Source organism: Leucopleurus acutus (genome assembly GCF_964270905.1).
Source record: "Leucopleurus acutus genome assembly, chromosome: 4".
Taxonomy (NCBI): Eukaryota; Metazoa; Chordata; class Mammalia; order Artiodactyla; family Delphinidae; genus Leucopleurus; species Leucopleurus acutus.
The window spans coordinates 70,609,709-70,624,968 of record NC_139146.1 but is presented as its reverse complement, the minus strand read 5'-3'; the positions used below and the strand labels follow the sequence as shown (position 1 = coordinate 70,624,968).

At 38.7% G+C, this 15,260-nt stretch overlaps 1 protein-coding gene across 1 annotated transcript in view; it reads left to right on the top strand.

The window, feature by feature from the left end:
* The window catches only part of CORIN (corin, serine peptidase), a gene marked incomplete at its 5' end in the record, with an annotated part of 265,153 nt that overhangs the window by 209,962 nt on the left and 39,931 nt on the right, over window positions 1-15,260 (top strand). Inside the window, 1 exon segment of the mRNA XM_082837777.1 lies at window positions 672-801. Coding sequence (XP_082693903.1) covers window positions 672-801 — 130 coding nt within the window.

Genomic DNA, 15,260 nt, shown 5'->3' with positions numbered 1-15,260 from the left:
GACAGGACTTAAAGGCATCTCTCACCAGTATCCCAATGTTGCAGTTTATCATCTTGAGTTTGGTTCATTCTATCGTCCCACACTCATCCCTGTTTCCATTCCCTTGGCCCTTATTTCAGTCCTTTGCATCATCTGGCCAAATCATGGTTATGATGTATATTGTCATTAATTGTGCAGTGTTTCCACGAACAATCTATGGTATATGAAGTACAGAGGATGCTCTTTGATAAAAGAGGAATTAGTGCATATGCCAAATTAATCCGAAATTAACACATTCCTCTCACACACTTGCATTCTCACAAGCTTTCTTGAAAGGAAACGGTTTGAATGAAGTTACAACTGGCTCCTTCTAATTATGCAAGTCCTTGGGTAAACTCATGGGAATGGGACCTGCCTGTGGCCGTCTTGTAACTCATAATGAAAAGTTAAGAACTGCCTGTCTCTTTCACCAGAGCCTCTAGTTCTTGGAGGGCAGAGAACACATCTAATTCATTTTTCCATCCCCAGCCGCACGGCAATCAGTGGTTGGCACAGGGCAAGAACTCACCAAATGGTTCTTAGCTAAAAGAAATAAAAATGAATGTCTGCAAGTAAAGCAAAAGCATGTTATCATTCGGTGTCGTGAGAAGAAATGTTTTAAATTAGGGTTCCCCCCCCTTTTTTCCCCTCAGTGACCCTCTCTGCAAATGTGAACTCCTCGTCATTCCTGACCGCTCACAGATCTGCCATGGAACACCACGTGTGTGCGGATGGCTGGCAGGAGACGTTGAGTCAGCTGGCCTGCAAGCAGATGGGTTTAGGGTAAGGTCAGTAGTTTGTAGCCCTGATGAATTTCTCAGAGGGCTTCACGGAACTTGGCAGTAATATCTTCCTTATGAATGCAGAGTGAGTTAGTGCTCTCAAGCCTAGCCCTCCAAAGCATGGGAAATGGATCAGGTGAGAGAACTGTATTTGATTACAGGCACCTGCTCTCAAGAGTGCGGGTTTCTGAAAACCTACTTTGATAAAGCCTCTAAAAGTAAATGAAGTCATTGTATTTTAAGGACTTGTGAAATGAAATGCTTTTATTACTTAAAAAAGCATTAAGATGGTTTCCTCTGAGGAAACTGGATGGGAAAATCTTGCAATCCCCGCCCCCAAGAGGTTATTGAATATTCCTTTTTAAGCAACACAAATCTTTTTAATAAGTTGAGAAATAGAACTTGAAGTTGCTGGTATTTCAATTTACCCTGTGTAATGTAGGAAATGTAAATTAGGAAAGAGTTCACCATTTTTGCTTCTTAGAATGAAAAGCCACTCACTCTGGCTTTGATACAAACACACTGAAATCAATACTTTTAAAGTTGGATTCTTGGCGCAGCGTTTTCTTTTCTAGTTCTATTGGGGTTGGAAAACAATAATTGAAAGGTCTTAGAATATATATGTGAGTGTGTTTGTACATATAAACATATAAACGCACACATATATCTTTTTCTTTTACCAGTGATGGATGTGAGATTTGGGGGAAATATAGAAATGATGGAAATAAAAGAAAAAGGATTTATAAAATTCTAGAATAAAAAATTGAGTAAATGTCAATTCCCAGGATTCCATAGAGCAAACTTGAAATAATTTTACAGTAATGAGCCATCCAATTATGGGAGAGCAACTGGCAGCCCATTTTTGCTATCCCAGTTTGAAGAATTACGTAAATACCAGCATCTTTAGCCCATTTTTCCCATGTAAAGTCCCACATCTTTGGAAAATTGAGTAACTGATGACATAATAAGAGAGTTTTAAACTTTGCCAGAGTGGAAAAATTATATTTGCCAAGATCGATTAAATTATACTTTATTGTCACCACTTCCTTATTGTGTTTAAATGAAAGGGGATATGACTGTGATCAGAGATAGATTAAAAGCTTTTTGAAGGAGCTTTGCTTTCCTCTCACCAGACACAAGTTTATTTCTTTTTCTTTTTTTTGCATCTCACTCTATTTCTTTTTATTTATTATATATTTTTAACATCTTTATTGGACTATAATTGCTTTACAATGGTGTGTTAGTTTCTGCTTTATAACAAAGTGGATCAGCTATACATATACATACGTCCCCATATCTCCTCCCTCTTGCGTCTCCCTCCCACCCTCCCTATCCCATCCCTCTAGGTGGTCACAAAGCACGGAGCTGATCTCCCTGTGCTATGTGGCTGCTTCCCACTAGCTGTCTATTTTACATTTGGTAGTGTATATATGTCCATGCCACTCTCTCACTTCATCCCAGCTTACCCTTCCCCCTCCCCATGTCCCCCTCCTCAAGTCCATTCTCTACGTCTGCATCTTTATTCCTGTCCTGGCCCTAGGTTCTTCAGAACCATTTTTTTTTTTTTAGATTCCATATATATATGTTAGTATACGGTATTTGTTTTTCTCTTTCTGACTTACTTCAATCTGTACGACAGACTCTAGGTCCACCCACCTCACTACAAATAACTCAATTTCGTTTCTTTTTATGGCTGAGTAATATTCCATTGTATATATGTGCCACATCTTCTTTATCCATTCATCTGTCGATGGACACTTAGGTTGTTTCCATGTCCTGGCTATTGTAAATAGAGCTGCAATGAACACTGTGGTACATGACTCTTTTTGAATTATGGTGTTCTCAGGGTATATGCCCAGTAGTGGGATTGCTGGGTCATATGGTAGTTCTATTTGTAGTTTTTTAAGGAACCTCCATACTGTTCTCCATAGTGGCTGTATCAATTTACATTCCCAACAAGGTTATTTCTTAATAAGAAAACTTGATTATGTAATGACAGATAACTTCACTGAGAGTTCTGAAGGAGCGTCGGAACTACAAAGATTTTATAACCAGAAAATTCTTTTGACAGAAGTCACCTTGTTCTGTTGAAAATGGAATGGATCATGTTTAAAATATTCTACTTTATATTTCTTCTAGTTTCTTGAATATTGGACTTAAATTCTTTATTGTGGTAAAATGCACGACATAAAACTCACCATTTTAACCATTTTAAAGTGTACAATTCAGTGGCATTTAGTAGATTCATAATGTTGTGCGACCATCACCATTTTCTGATTTAGTTCACTAAGTATAATGTTTTCATGCATCCATGTATCAGTACTTTATTTCTGCTTATGGCTGAATAATATTCCATTGTGTGGATACACCATATTTTTAAATCTATTCATCCATTGATGAATTCCTCCATTTTAGTGGTCTCTACCTTTGGCTCCTGTGTGCATATTGGATTTTGAAAAAAATCTCTTTGCTCCATTTCCTTAACATAGTGGGAAAATGTCATTGCAATATCTTAGGTATTTAAAATCTAAGATAGACGTTTAGATTTTTTAAAGATAACTTTATTTCATAGGAGGGCTAGGAAAATTTGAGAGAGCAGTATGGTTGGAAAACCATAACTGTTATTTGACTGAGTTAATGGGTAAGAAGTGATTCACCTTCGAAGTAAATGAGAACAAAAGGTAACCTTAGTGTTTTTGTACTTCTGGCTTGCCTGCACGTTTACTCTTCAGTTTACGTGGGTGGCTCATGAATTGACAGAGATCTGGAGAACCAGGCTAGGGCAGGAACACAGAAAATGGGCAAGACGAGGCCAAATTCCTGCTGTGGCAATGGGATGCTTAGGAAGCTGCTGTCACCACTGTCCCTGGAGACCAGTTGCTGTGCTGCAGACTCACAGTTCTGCCGCTGGTGCTTCAAATTAACTCTAAGTAACCCTGCACCTTTGAGTCATTTCTTCCACATTCAGAGTCCCTAATAGGAGTGTCTCTTTGGCCATGGCTAGACATTGACCTTCACTCCAGCTGCCAGAGGGAGGGGAGAGGGATGAGTTGTCCTCTTTTAGCTTCTGGAGTGGAGTGTCCACTCCATGGGCCTGCCTTGATACTGTCAAACATACTCTGCATCCAAAACTTGAAGTTTAAAAAACAACCCCAACTAATTCTATTCAGTATCTTCCTCCTTGTTTTTTGAGCATCAGCTTGTGGGTCTTATACAGGAGTAGGCACTGTGTGGAGGATGCACAGGTGGATAACATCATCAAAGAGCTTATAATGTGGTGGGGAAGACATACTATCTTGATACTATAATACAAATTCATTCATTCATTCAGTAAACATTTAAGAGAAAAGCACTGTCATATAGTATCCAAAACGAACATACCTTAACTCCAAATAGATCACTCAGCTACTTCAGGGGGTATATTTTGTAGCTAGTTTGTTTAAAATGCAGATCTACACCAAATTACATGTTTTTGCAGGGATTCTACTGAGATGCTTTCACGATAGAAGCAGTTGATTAAAAACACCTGCACTTAGAGTTTTTCAGACCTAAATCATGCTTTCCATGTCTAACAGCAGAAATGCTAGGCTATCAACTAAGTGCTTGTCCAAATGAGAGGATTCAGAGTTCTTTTCTGAATCTGAAAACATTTTACCCCCATCTGCAGGTATCTCTAGAGTTCACCCCAGCTGGAAATATGATGACTATTTGATTAGACAAGGGTATAAATCAAGCCCCTAAATTCTCATGACAGTATATTGACTTTGCTACCTGCGTGTCCAGTATCAGAAACATATGGGCATTTATTTAATCAACAGTACAAATCAGAATTTAGACTGCCCTCTAATGCTTGCCAAATGTTCAGTTGAGACATCTGGTATCTGAGGAAGTTGGTCTAAGGGAATGTGATTCTCTGTGTCTCTTGGCCTCATAAGCTTACCTCTATAAAAGTTAGATCATCTGGAAATAGGCTGTACTATTTTGGCAAAACTTCCTTTGTAGAGTTAGTTGCAATTTTATTTTATGCCCTAATCTTTTAGAGTTTGTCAACAGAAGAAACATCCTTCCAAAGAATGTTTCTGTGTCTTGGGCAAAACCGCAAAGATGGTATCTATTATATTACCTAATAGTCCCTGATATAAGGATTTACATTGTAATTTTTCCTAACATGTACTCCCAGGACAAAGTTTCTAACTTCACATTTCATTTGTCTTGTAAGAACTATTTAATCCAGGATGGTTTCCTTATTGATTGACTTCCATGATGCTCGGAGACAGATTCAGCCCTCTGTAGTAGTCAGTCTAGCCCAGATTGCTGGTCCTGTACATGTAAACCATGGAAAGGAAGTTCAAAACCTTGTAGTTGTTTTATTAAAATTAAGATATAATTCAGATACCATAAAATTCACTGTTTAAAAGTGTACAATTCAGTTGTTTTTAGTATGGTCACAAAATAGTTGTAATCATCATCACTGTCTAATTCCAGAACATTTTCATCACTCAAGAAAGAAACCCCATGCTCATTAGCAGTCACTCTCCATTCCTCCTTCCCTTCAGCCCTTAAAATGTACTAATTGACTTTCTGTCTCTATAGATTTGCCTATTGTGCACATTTCACATATAGGATCATGCAAACTATTTTTTGTCTGACTTCTTTCACTTAGTAAAACGTTTTTAAGTTTCATCCATGTTGTACTATGTATCAGTACGCCATTCCTGTTTATGGCTGAATAATATTCTCTTGGGTAGATAGAGCCACATTTTGATTATCCATTCATCATTTGATGGCCATTTTGGTTGTTTCCACTTTTGAGCTCTTATGTATAATGCTGCTATGAACATTCATGTACAAGTTTTTGTGTGAACATATGTTTTCATTTCTCTTGGGTGTATACTTAAGACTAGAATTACTGGGTCAAGTGGTAACTCTATGTTTAACTTTTTGAATGACTGCCAAACTGTTTTCCAAAGAGGCCACACCCTTTTATACTCTACCAGCAATGCATGAGAGTTCCAGTTTCTCCATCTCCTCACCAACACTTGTTCTTGTTCATATTTTGGATGGTCTGCATTCAATGTATTCAAAAATGATATTGTTCATTTTTTGATCTGGGTGATCAAGAGAGGGAATATAGAGAGAGAAGATAAGAAGATCAAGGACTGAGCCCTAACGTTAAGGGGATCAGAGAAGAGAAGCAGCAAGCCAAAGGAGATGAAAAAGAACAACTAGTGCAGTAGGAGTATGTGGTATCCTGAAAGACAATTGAAGGAAGCATATAAAGGAAGAAGTGAGGGTCAGTTCTATCAAACGTTGCTGAGAAGTAAAATGAGGACTGAAAATGACTATTGGTTTCAGCAACGTGCATGTCATTGATGTGAGCAGTTTCAGTAGAGTGAGGGGGCAAACACCTAAGAGATAGTAGGAAGAGAGAAAAGACAGTAAGTGTAGAACTCTTTGGGGAAATTTTGCCAAAAAGAGAAGCAAAGAAGGATGAGCAGTGACTGGTGAAGGAAATAGGGTTAGGAGATCTTTGGTCCCTCCATTTCCCTAAAAGCTCTCACTATCCCATGACTGAATTTCTAATAGAGCCCTACCGGCTGTAATATAAACATCATGTTCGATTGCTATAGACTGAGTGTTCATGTCCCCCCCCAAATTCATATGTGAAATCCTAACCCCCAGTGTGAAGGTATTAAGCAGTGGGGCCTTTAAGAGGTGAGTGGGATGTGAGAATGGAGCCCTCAAGAATGGGATTAGTAACTTATACAAGAGACTGCACAGAGTTTCCTCTCACCTTTCATCATGTGATGACATAGCAAGAAGATGGCTGTCTGTGACTGAGGAACTGGGCCTTCACCAGACACCAAATCTACTATTACCTTGACCTTGGACTTCCAGCCTCTGGAACTATGGGAGATAAATCCCTGTTGTTTATAAGCCACCCAGTCTATGGCAATTTGTTATAGAGGCCTGAATGGACTAAGGCAGAAATAAATCATTTTCTGTCAAAGGTCTTTTTTCATTTGACATTTTTTTTAACCAAATAAGTTTCCCAACTGGCAGACGCGCCATAAACTAGCTCATCTTTCTTCAACTTCATATCCTTGTACATGCTCCTCTGCTCTTTCTGTACTGTCTGGTCTTTTATCTGTGCTCTGTAGACACATTCCTTCCTGCTTCTGCCTCTGTGTCCATAGATGCATTGTTTTTACATTCCCTATCCAAATTCTTCAGGGCCTCACTCAAGGCTCATGACTTCTGTGAAGTCTTTCTCATCTCCTTGACCTCTTTTGCCCCTGAATTTCCTGTGGTACTTAAAAATCAGTACTACACGATATCCCTCTTAATTCTACAATGCTGTATATCATTTGTATATATTTTTTGATTCTTCATTTATTTCCCAGAATAGGTTACAGAGAATAATAATGGCCAACCTTGGGCTTCCCTGGTGGCGCAGTGGTTGAGAGTCTGCCTGCCGATGCAGGGGACGCGGGTTCGTGCCCTGGTCCGGGAAGATCCCACATGCCGCGGAGTGGCTGGGCCCGTGAGCCGTGGCCGCTGAGCCTGCGCGTCCGGAGCCTGTGCTCCGCGACGGGAGAGGCCACAACAGTGAGAGGCCCGCGTACTGCAAAAAAAAAAAAAATAATAAAAAAATAATAATGGCCAACCTTAATTATGTGCCAGGCTGTTCTGAGTACTTGATAAGTTATCTCAGTTTATCCACATTGTAATCCTATAAGACAAGTAGTATTGTTATTTCTATTTTATGTACGAGGAAACTGAGGATTAGAGAGGCCAAGGAACTTTGCTACTTGCAGAAAAATACAGAGCTAGGATGTAAGTCCAACCAAGTGGAACAGATCTCTTGGGTACTAGGAGTAGATCCCCTATGGCACCCAGTTCTTCAGTAAAAATGCCATGACTGATGTGGCCAACCAGCTTCTTAAACGTAAACCCCATTTAGCATTGCTTTATGTAGGTGTTTTGTGGTAGATCTTAACATCACCTTGTGATCTTATTGTAGGATGTTTAAGTGGATAGCAGTGAGGAGGTGGTGGTGGTGGAAATTCATCATGCACGACCAGGATCTAAGTGTTTTTCACTTTTTTTTTTTTTTTTTGCGGTACGCGGGCCTCTCACTTGTGGCCTCTCCCGTTGTGCAGCACAGGCTCCGGACATGCAGGCTCAGTGGCCATGGCTCACGGGCCCAGCCGCTCCGCGGCATGTGGGATCTTCCCGGACCGGGACACGAACCCGTGTCCCCTGCATCGGCAGGCAGACTCTCAAGCACTGTGCCACGAGGGAAGCCCTGTTTTTCACTTTTTGAAAAGACATATAGTAATAAGTACATGCTTGTCTTATTCTAAGTAGACGTCAGCTGAGGCAAATCCACGAAGTGTTGTTTTCTTTCACATGCAGCTTCGTAGCTTCTCTGGCAGACATGTGGTTTGGGCATGAGAAATTAATTTCTTAACACATTCCCAAGAAGCTGCTAGTTAAATGAGTGCCTGGATGAGAAGAAAATCATAAAGTCCAATGTGTGAGTGTAGAATTCTCTGGAACATGCTGTTCGGAGCTAAGGAAGAAGAAGAATTTTCCTGAAAAAGTGCTACATCCTAAAGGAAGAGGAAATATTTTTTAAGGTCTTCCATGAGACCATTAGGTATGAGGCTTTCATAAGCAAGAGGAGGGTGAGTCTACCAGTTGTCCTAAGAGCATTTTCACATGATCACTATCAGCAAGCTCTGCGAAGAATTCGGATTATTTGTGAGCAAACTGAATCTCAAACTGTGTCAGTTGGGTTAATGAATAACTTACGAAAGTAAATGGAAACTTCTCAGTGGTGTAGGGAAATTCACCGTTATTAACTGGAATAAAACTATGCTAGATCCTGGATTAAGCACATTTTTTTTTTTTACTCTCTTCCATTCCATTTTGTGATAAAAATGTTCACCATTAAAAAATAGGTTCGCATCAGGATTTATAAAATCAAAGATGGTTGCCATGAGTTCTCCAGAATTGTCAAAACACACCTTTCCACCAAAAATATCAGGGCTAATTGTGAGCAAGAAGGTCTTGGAATGGGGAAGAATCAATCTCTGTGAAGTCTTTGGGGGCATCAGATTCTCTGGTCATCATAGTGCATTGCCATTGGCAGGAATATGAATGGGTCCTAGGTAAATAAGAGCATGATTTACAACTTGAGAATCCACCAGAAATTAACCAGAAAGACCTGTGTTATTTCTATTAGAAGTCCTTATATGGCAGCATCCCCCTTTTGGAACTACACCAGAGACTCCTGGTGATGACTTAGCTTCTTCATGTTTTCTTTGAAACCTACTGCAACTTGGCTTGCTTTTTACCCCCAAGACAGGACTGATAGTAATGATATTATCTAAATGCCAACTCCACTGGTCTTTTCATTTTATTTTTACAGTTTGGAATCAAAATCCAATTCCTTACTCTGGCTTACAAAGCATAATCCGGCCCCTGCCTCACTCTCTGACCCCATCTCCTAGCACTCTCCACTTGTCCGCTAAATGTTACACACGTTGACCTTATTGCTGATATTCCAGTGCTGCAAACTCATTCGCATCTCGGGAACTGTGGCTTCACAGTTCCTCTTGTTTGGAAGGCTGATCTCTAGACCTTAACAGGATCACCTCCATCTCATCATTCGTGTCTCTAAGCTTGTATATCAACTATTTACAAAGGTCTTCCTTGACAACCCTAGTTGGAGCAGCTTCCACACTCACCAAGGTACTCTCTATTTGCTTACCCTGTCTTCTTCAAAGCATTTATTGGTATCAGAAATTATTTTTTCACATGTTTGGAATTTGTTCCTCTCACTGAAACTCCTTTAGGGAGGGACTCCATCTGATATAACACCAGTGTGTTGTCTCCATTTCCATTCCAGCTTATTAACCTTATTAATCATCAGTTTTAACCCTTGTCCATCTGACTGTGTCATTTGTTTAAATTCTGCCAGGGTGATATTCCTTTGGCAATGAGTAAACTGAGTTCACTGAACACTCACTGATTAACCCATTGTGTCATTCATGAACATAAGTCTAATATCTACCCAATCTTGTACTCTTCCTACATCTTCCAGAAGCTAACAAAAGAACATGTAGATCTTGACTCTGAGGCATAGTAATCTTTTGAACTAAAAAATTTCAAGTAAAGTCACTTGTAGCAGACATTTATTGTGTTGCCTCTCTGCCTCCCTCCTTTTCCTTTGGGACCTGCATCCCTTCATTTTGGGACTTGCTTCACTTCCCATTCTATCCTTGGAATCCCAAAGGGGGATGCCATCTTTGTAAATGACCTACTTTTCTTGGCCTCAGTGATTGGTAGAGGGGTAGGTAATACCTCACCCAAGCTGGACTAATCAAAGGACCTCACTCCTGGGCTACAGTGACTGGTTTTGTGATACTTAAAGTTTTTCAATAAGATTTGTTTTAAGTGGACTGGGGAGAGAAGACGTCTTTCCTTTTTGGTCACAAAGATGAAGGATTTGAGTTTAGAGCTGCAGACAGCCTGTCCCCTAGCTTGTGGAAAAGTCACTTGGAGGTCATTAAAGCCACCCTCCCACCTCGTCCTCCTCCCTCCCACTGAAGGAAGTGGAGATGAGAGATGGAGAGTCGTGAAGGTGCTTGGTCCCCAGGCACCAGCCATCCTGAAGACCATCCACATCCCTTTAGTGATTGATTACATTTCTACTTTTTGATATTCAGATATTCGCGCACTATTTTAGGTACTAAAATGCTGATTTTTGTTGTCGTTGGTGGTGTAATACTGTTAACTGAATATTTTTTAAAGCCCTGAAGTTTGAATTATTTTATTTTGTAATGTACCCAGAGAGGCATATTCTGCCTTAAAAGTTTGAATTGAATAAAGATGCACTTTCTCTATGCCTATAATATCAAGATGAGGAAGAAAAGAGCAATTGACGAAGCAAAGCTTCTATTAGAAAACTAAATTCTACCTTGGTTCCAAGACTTTCTGAACTAGTGGAATAAAAAATGGCATATTGTAATTGAAACTGGCAATCTTTAGTTTTACACTGATGAGCTAAAAGAAGGTAAAGACAAACAGGAAACATTTTCTAAACAACTAAATAAGTTTCTTTCAAGACAATGTTGTCTCTGTCTCTTAAAAATTAAAAAAAAACATGTCCCCAAAGTTTTCCTCCAAGTTATCAAAAAAGAAAAGGGATCTTTTTTTGAAGATAAAATAGCCAGAAGGAAATACTTGGACTACTGTAGATTCTGAAAGAGGTATATACTTACTGCTCAAAAATATACTTACAACCTAACACCATTTATTGAGTTTGTTTTACAATATAAGATTGAAATCTTGTAAATGATCAAATGACATTTTAATTTTATGATTGATTAATTTTTTTATATCTTTAATGAAATGTTCATTTTAAATAGGGCCTTACTAGTTTTATTTTCTAATTTATATGAGAATATATATTTAATAGCTATAGTTTTCAATTTATTGTATGTTAGAAATGGATTATGTCATTGATTTTTTTATGAAATATGAATAGTCTATCATTTAATTTTATAATCTATAGCTTCTCTTTTCTTTGAGATAGTTTTTGTCACTTGTACCTGTAAATCATGGCCTAATACAGTTATTATACTCTACCTTTGAGGTAGATAAATGGATAAAATTATATATTTTCAGTTAAGATTACAATAAAAAATATTTTTAAATACTTATTTTACTGGAAAAATAAGCTCAGACTTTATGCTTTTCTTTGAAACATTTCTATTGACGGGAGTTTTGCTGTATAAAGTGTAAGCTGAGCTATCTAACCAGATGAACAATTCTATGGTCATGTTCACTTGTGTTTGTTTGCAACCTATGATGCCTTTCTGTCAATATTTCTAGGTCTTCCTTCTACCTGGCAAAATCATTTAACTAGCTTTTAATATTAACATGTCTAAACTATAGGAACCAAACAGAGACAATAACATGACAGGGTTTAAGATAAGATTTTTGAAATCAGATACGAAATGTTTAACAGAAAGGTTCCAGGTTCTGAGGAGGACATTTAGAATTGCAAATAATTTATCCACTACACAAGGCATTTGTATTTCAAGACTAACCATCGGTACTGAGGTTGAGGACTCGTGACTTTCCCGAGCAATAGATGCCATAGAATAAGACCTGGTCCTTCCACTGGAATGTGTGGCATGTCTAGGTAAGTCCTGCACTACTGTCTTGCTGACAAAAGTAAAGAAGCCCTTTGCTTTGTGGGATTTGTGCTGCCTTTCATTTTTTAGGTAAGCAGCCCCTACATAATTATAATACAAGCATGGAATGCCTCGTTACCCAACACCAAGTGACCTGAGAGTGAGATAAGAATAAGCCAAGTTGTCTAGAGATCTGATTGTTCACCTAAACCTTAAAATATAGACTTCCTTTCAAAATATCAGGATGTTTCAGAATTCTAGATATGTTCTGTTTTCTCATTTCAGTGGGTATGGGGGAATTATACATTTTTTTATATGTGTCTTACGGCCACACATTTCAGGAAGCAGATTTGAGCGAAATTCTCTTGCTTCTTTGTGCAGTACTGCTTTTAGACCCAGAGCAGAGGGGCCTTGCCCTGGACCCCAGAACTCAACCAGCGGTGACTTTGCCCCGAGGGGACTTTAGGAAATGTCTGAAGACCTTTTTGAATGTCAGTCCAGGAGTGGTGTGGTGATACTAGTATTTTGTGTGTGGGAGCCAGGGGTGATGCTGAACATCCTACAGTGCCCAGGACAGCCCCGCATAGCAAATAATTATCTGGCATAAAATGTCAGTAGTGCCAAAGGTGAGAAACCCTGACTTAGAGGGACCACTCTGGTCTTTCTTCTTAGCTGTGCCTCACCTCATGGGGCAAAGAGTCTGCCCACCAGAGGTATGCCCACCTGGAGCCCGGTGAACTGTTTTCAAAGTGTGGTCCCAGACCACAGCATCTGTATCACCTGGCATCTTGTTAGATAGGCAAACTGGGGGCCCCATCTCAGACTTATCAAACCTGGAAATCTGGGTATGGGGCCAACAATCTTTGTTGTAACTGGTCCTCCAGTTGATTCTAATGAATGCTAAAGTTTGAAAACCACTGTTCCAAGGAGTCCAAGAATTCTATATTTGAACCTAAAAGATATGTTGATCAAGATGGGAAGATAGAATATGTTTTCTTTAACAGCTTGTTAACTTGATTTATAATATCTAAATATGTAGACCTATAGTATATGGGCCTCCATTTATACTCTCGCTCTGGGCTCCTCAAATGTTTGGGATTGGGTCTATGTCTTAGTTTTCTCGCACTGTCAAAAGAGGGCACTGGAGTAGATTGTTGCTTAAATTTCCTTCTCTGTATATGATTTCATAGCTGCTCTAGAAGCCTTTGGGTCTGACTGCATTCCCTGCTCAGACTCCCTTAGGATACAGTGACTTTGAGACTTCATCACCAGCAAGATGCTTTTTTTGCTCTTTTGCTCTCTACCCAGCAGGATTTGTCTCTTGATATAATATGGAAAAAGATAAGTCGAATGCATCACCAACTGTTAAACAAAATTTGAGCAGTTAAGTTCCAGATATGTTTTAATAGCATGACTTACATTATGTACGTAGTTACAAAAATTAAAAAGTATAGACAAACCTACTCTTGATAAGTTTGTAAATTGACATTACTCTTTGAAGGGGAAATTCATAAAAAATTTACATTTTGATTCAATAATTTTATTTCTAGGAATTTATCCTCAAGTCACATGTGTGCATGTAAGCAAAGGTGAATGGTCAGAGAGTATTAACAGCTGCTTTTCTGTTATAGCCAGAAATTGGAAACAGCCTCAATAGTGGATTGGTAAAGTAAATGTACATCCATATAATGGAACACTTTGCAGCTATGGAAAGAACATGGTGTGTCCCCTTAATAGAGGAGGGCTGCATAGTGTTCATAGTGTTAGAAATGGTGCTCTGATGTCAGACCAAAGGGACTCAATACCAGAGCTGTGTGACCTCGGGAAAATTACTTATTCTCGCTTTGCCTCAATTTTTTCATCTCCAAAATGGGGAATAATAATAAAGCATACTTCACAAAGTTGTTGAGAGGATTAAATAATATAAAACAAATTACTACTCTCTTAGTGCTTGCCCTACAGAAAACAGTTATTAGTTAATAATAATAATATCATTGTTATTATTATTATCTAGCTATTATTATGCAAAAACTTCCAAGATAAATCATTAAACGAAAGCATCATCAACACCACCCAGAACAACGTGTATAGACTAAAAAAAGAGGGGTGTACGTACAAGGACTACAGAAAAAGCTTGGCAGGAATACTCAAATGCTATTTACAGTGATGGTTTTTATACATCTTGGATGGGAAGGACATTTTTTCATTTATAATGTTTGGGTTTTTTCCATGTATAAGTATTACTTTCATGATTTTAAAAATTATTTAAAGAAAAAAATAAAAGTTGAAACCACACAGATGCTCAGATTCTGTATAATGGCAGAAGCCGACATATGGATTCGCTGATATTTTTTTAATGGGCCATAAGATGACATTTCTAGGGCTGAAAGATTTATTTTTGTGCATGAGAAGCATGCTAGAGTTTAAGAATTTCATGGGAAACTAACTTTTGTAATGATTCTCCCTTCTTGTTGATGATGAATTTCTTAGATTTTCCGCTTGGTGTAACTGAGAGATTCAGGCTAAATTGCCTTTCTTGTTGGAGGTTAATGAATGAAATGCAAAAACATCCCTTGAGGTGACTGAAGGGACCTCGGGAGTTGAAAGACTGAAGCGTCCTTTGCAATGATTTTCCTATCTAGCATCAGTGCAAATCCTGTGCTGACTTGTCCCCATGCAAGTCCCTGTTGCCCTGTAAATATCTGCCTAAAGAATGATTTCATTAAATAACAAATCTGAAGCTGATCTTCCTTTGGCTTTTTGCGAGTAAAATGCCTGGATTTAGGAGGCCACAGATTGTTCTACTGCAGAAAGGAATTCTCAGGATGCAGGTATCAAGAGAAACACCATGAGTGGTGTGTGTGGTCTCTGATTTTTGTATTTTCCATCCCACTGTGCCTCTGCATACAGCACTTCTGGGATTAAAGCCAGAGCCTCATTTTGGTGAAGGAAAGAATTCTCATTTTGCAGTAGGTTTTGTGACATCTTCAAATATAAAACAGTTCAGTCAAGTATCTAAATAAATTAAAGCTTGTGCGATGCTTCTTAAAGCATGGGCAGGGTTTATGCCATTTGTTTTTAAATCAAATGATTAGAATTCATCCATGATTAAGGACTCTGTTTTGTTTTTAATCTTTGGTTCTTATTCTATCCTCAAGTCTTCTCTTTAGAGGGTTTTATTCTTTTTAAAATAACTGGATTTGGGGAGGTTGTTGTTTCATTTATTTTCTATTCTGTAATGACAGTAGTT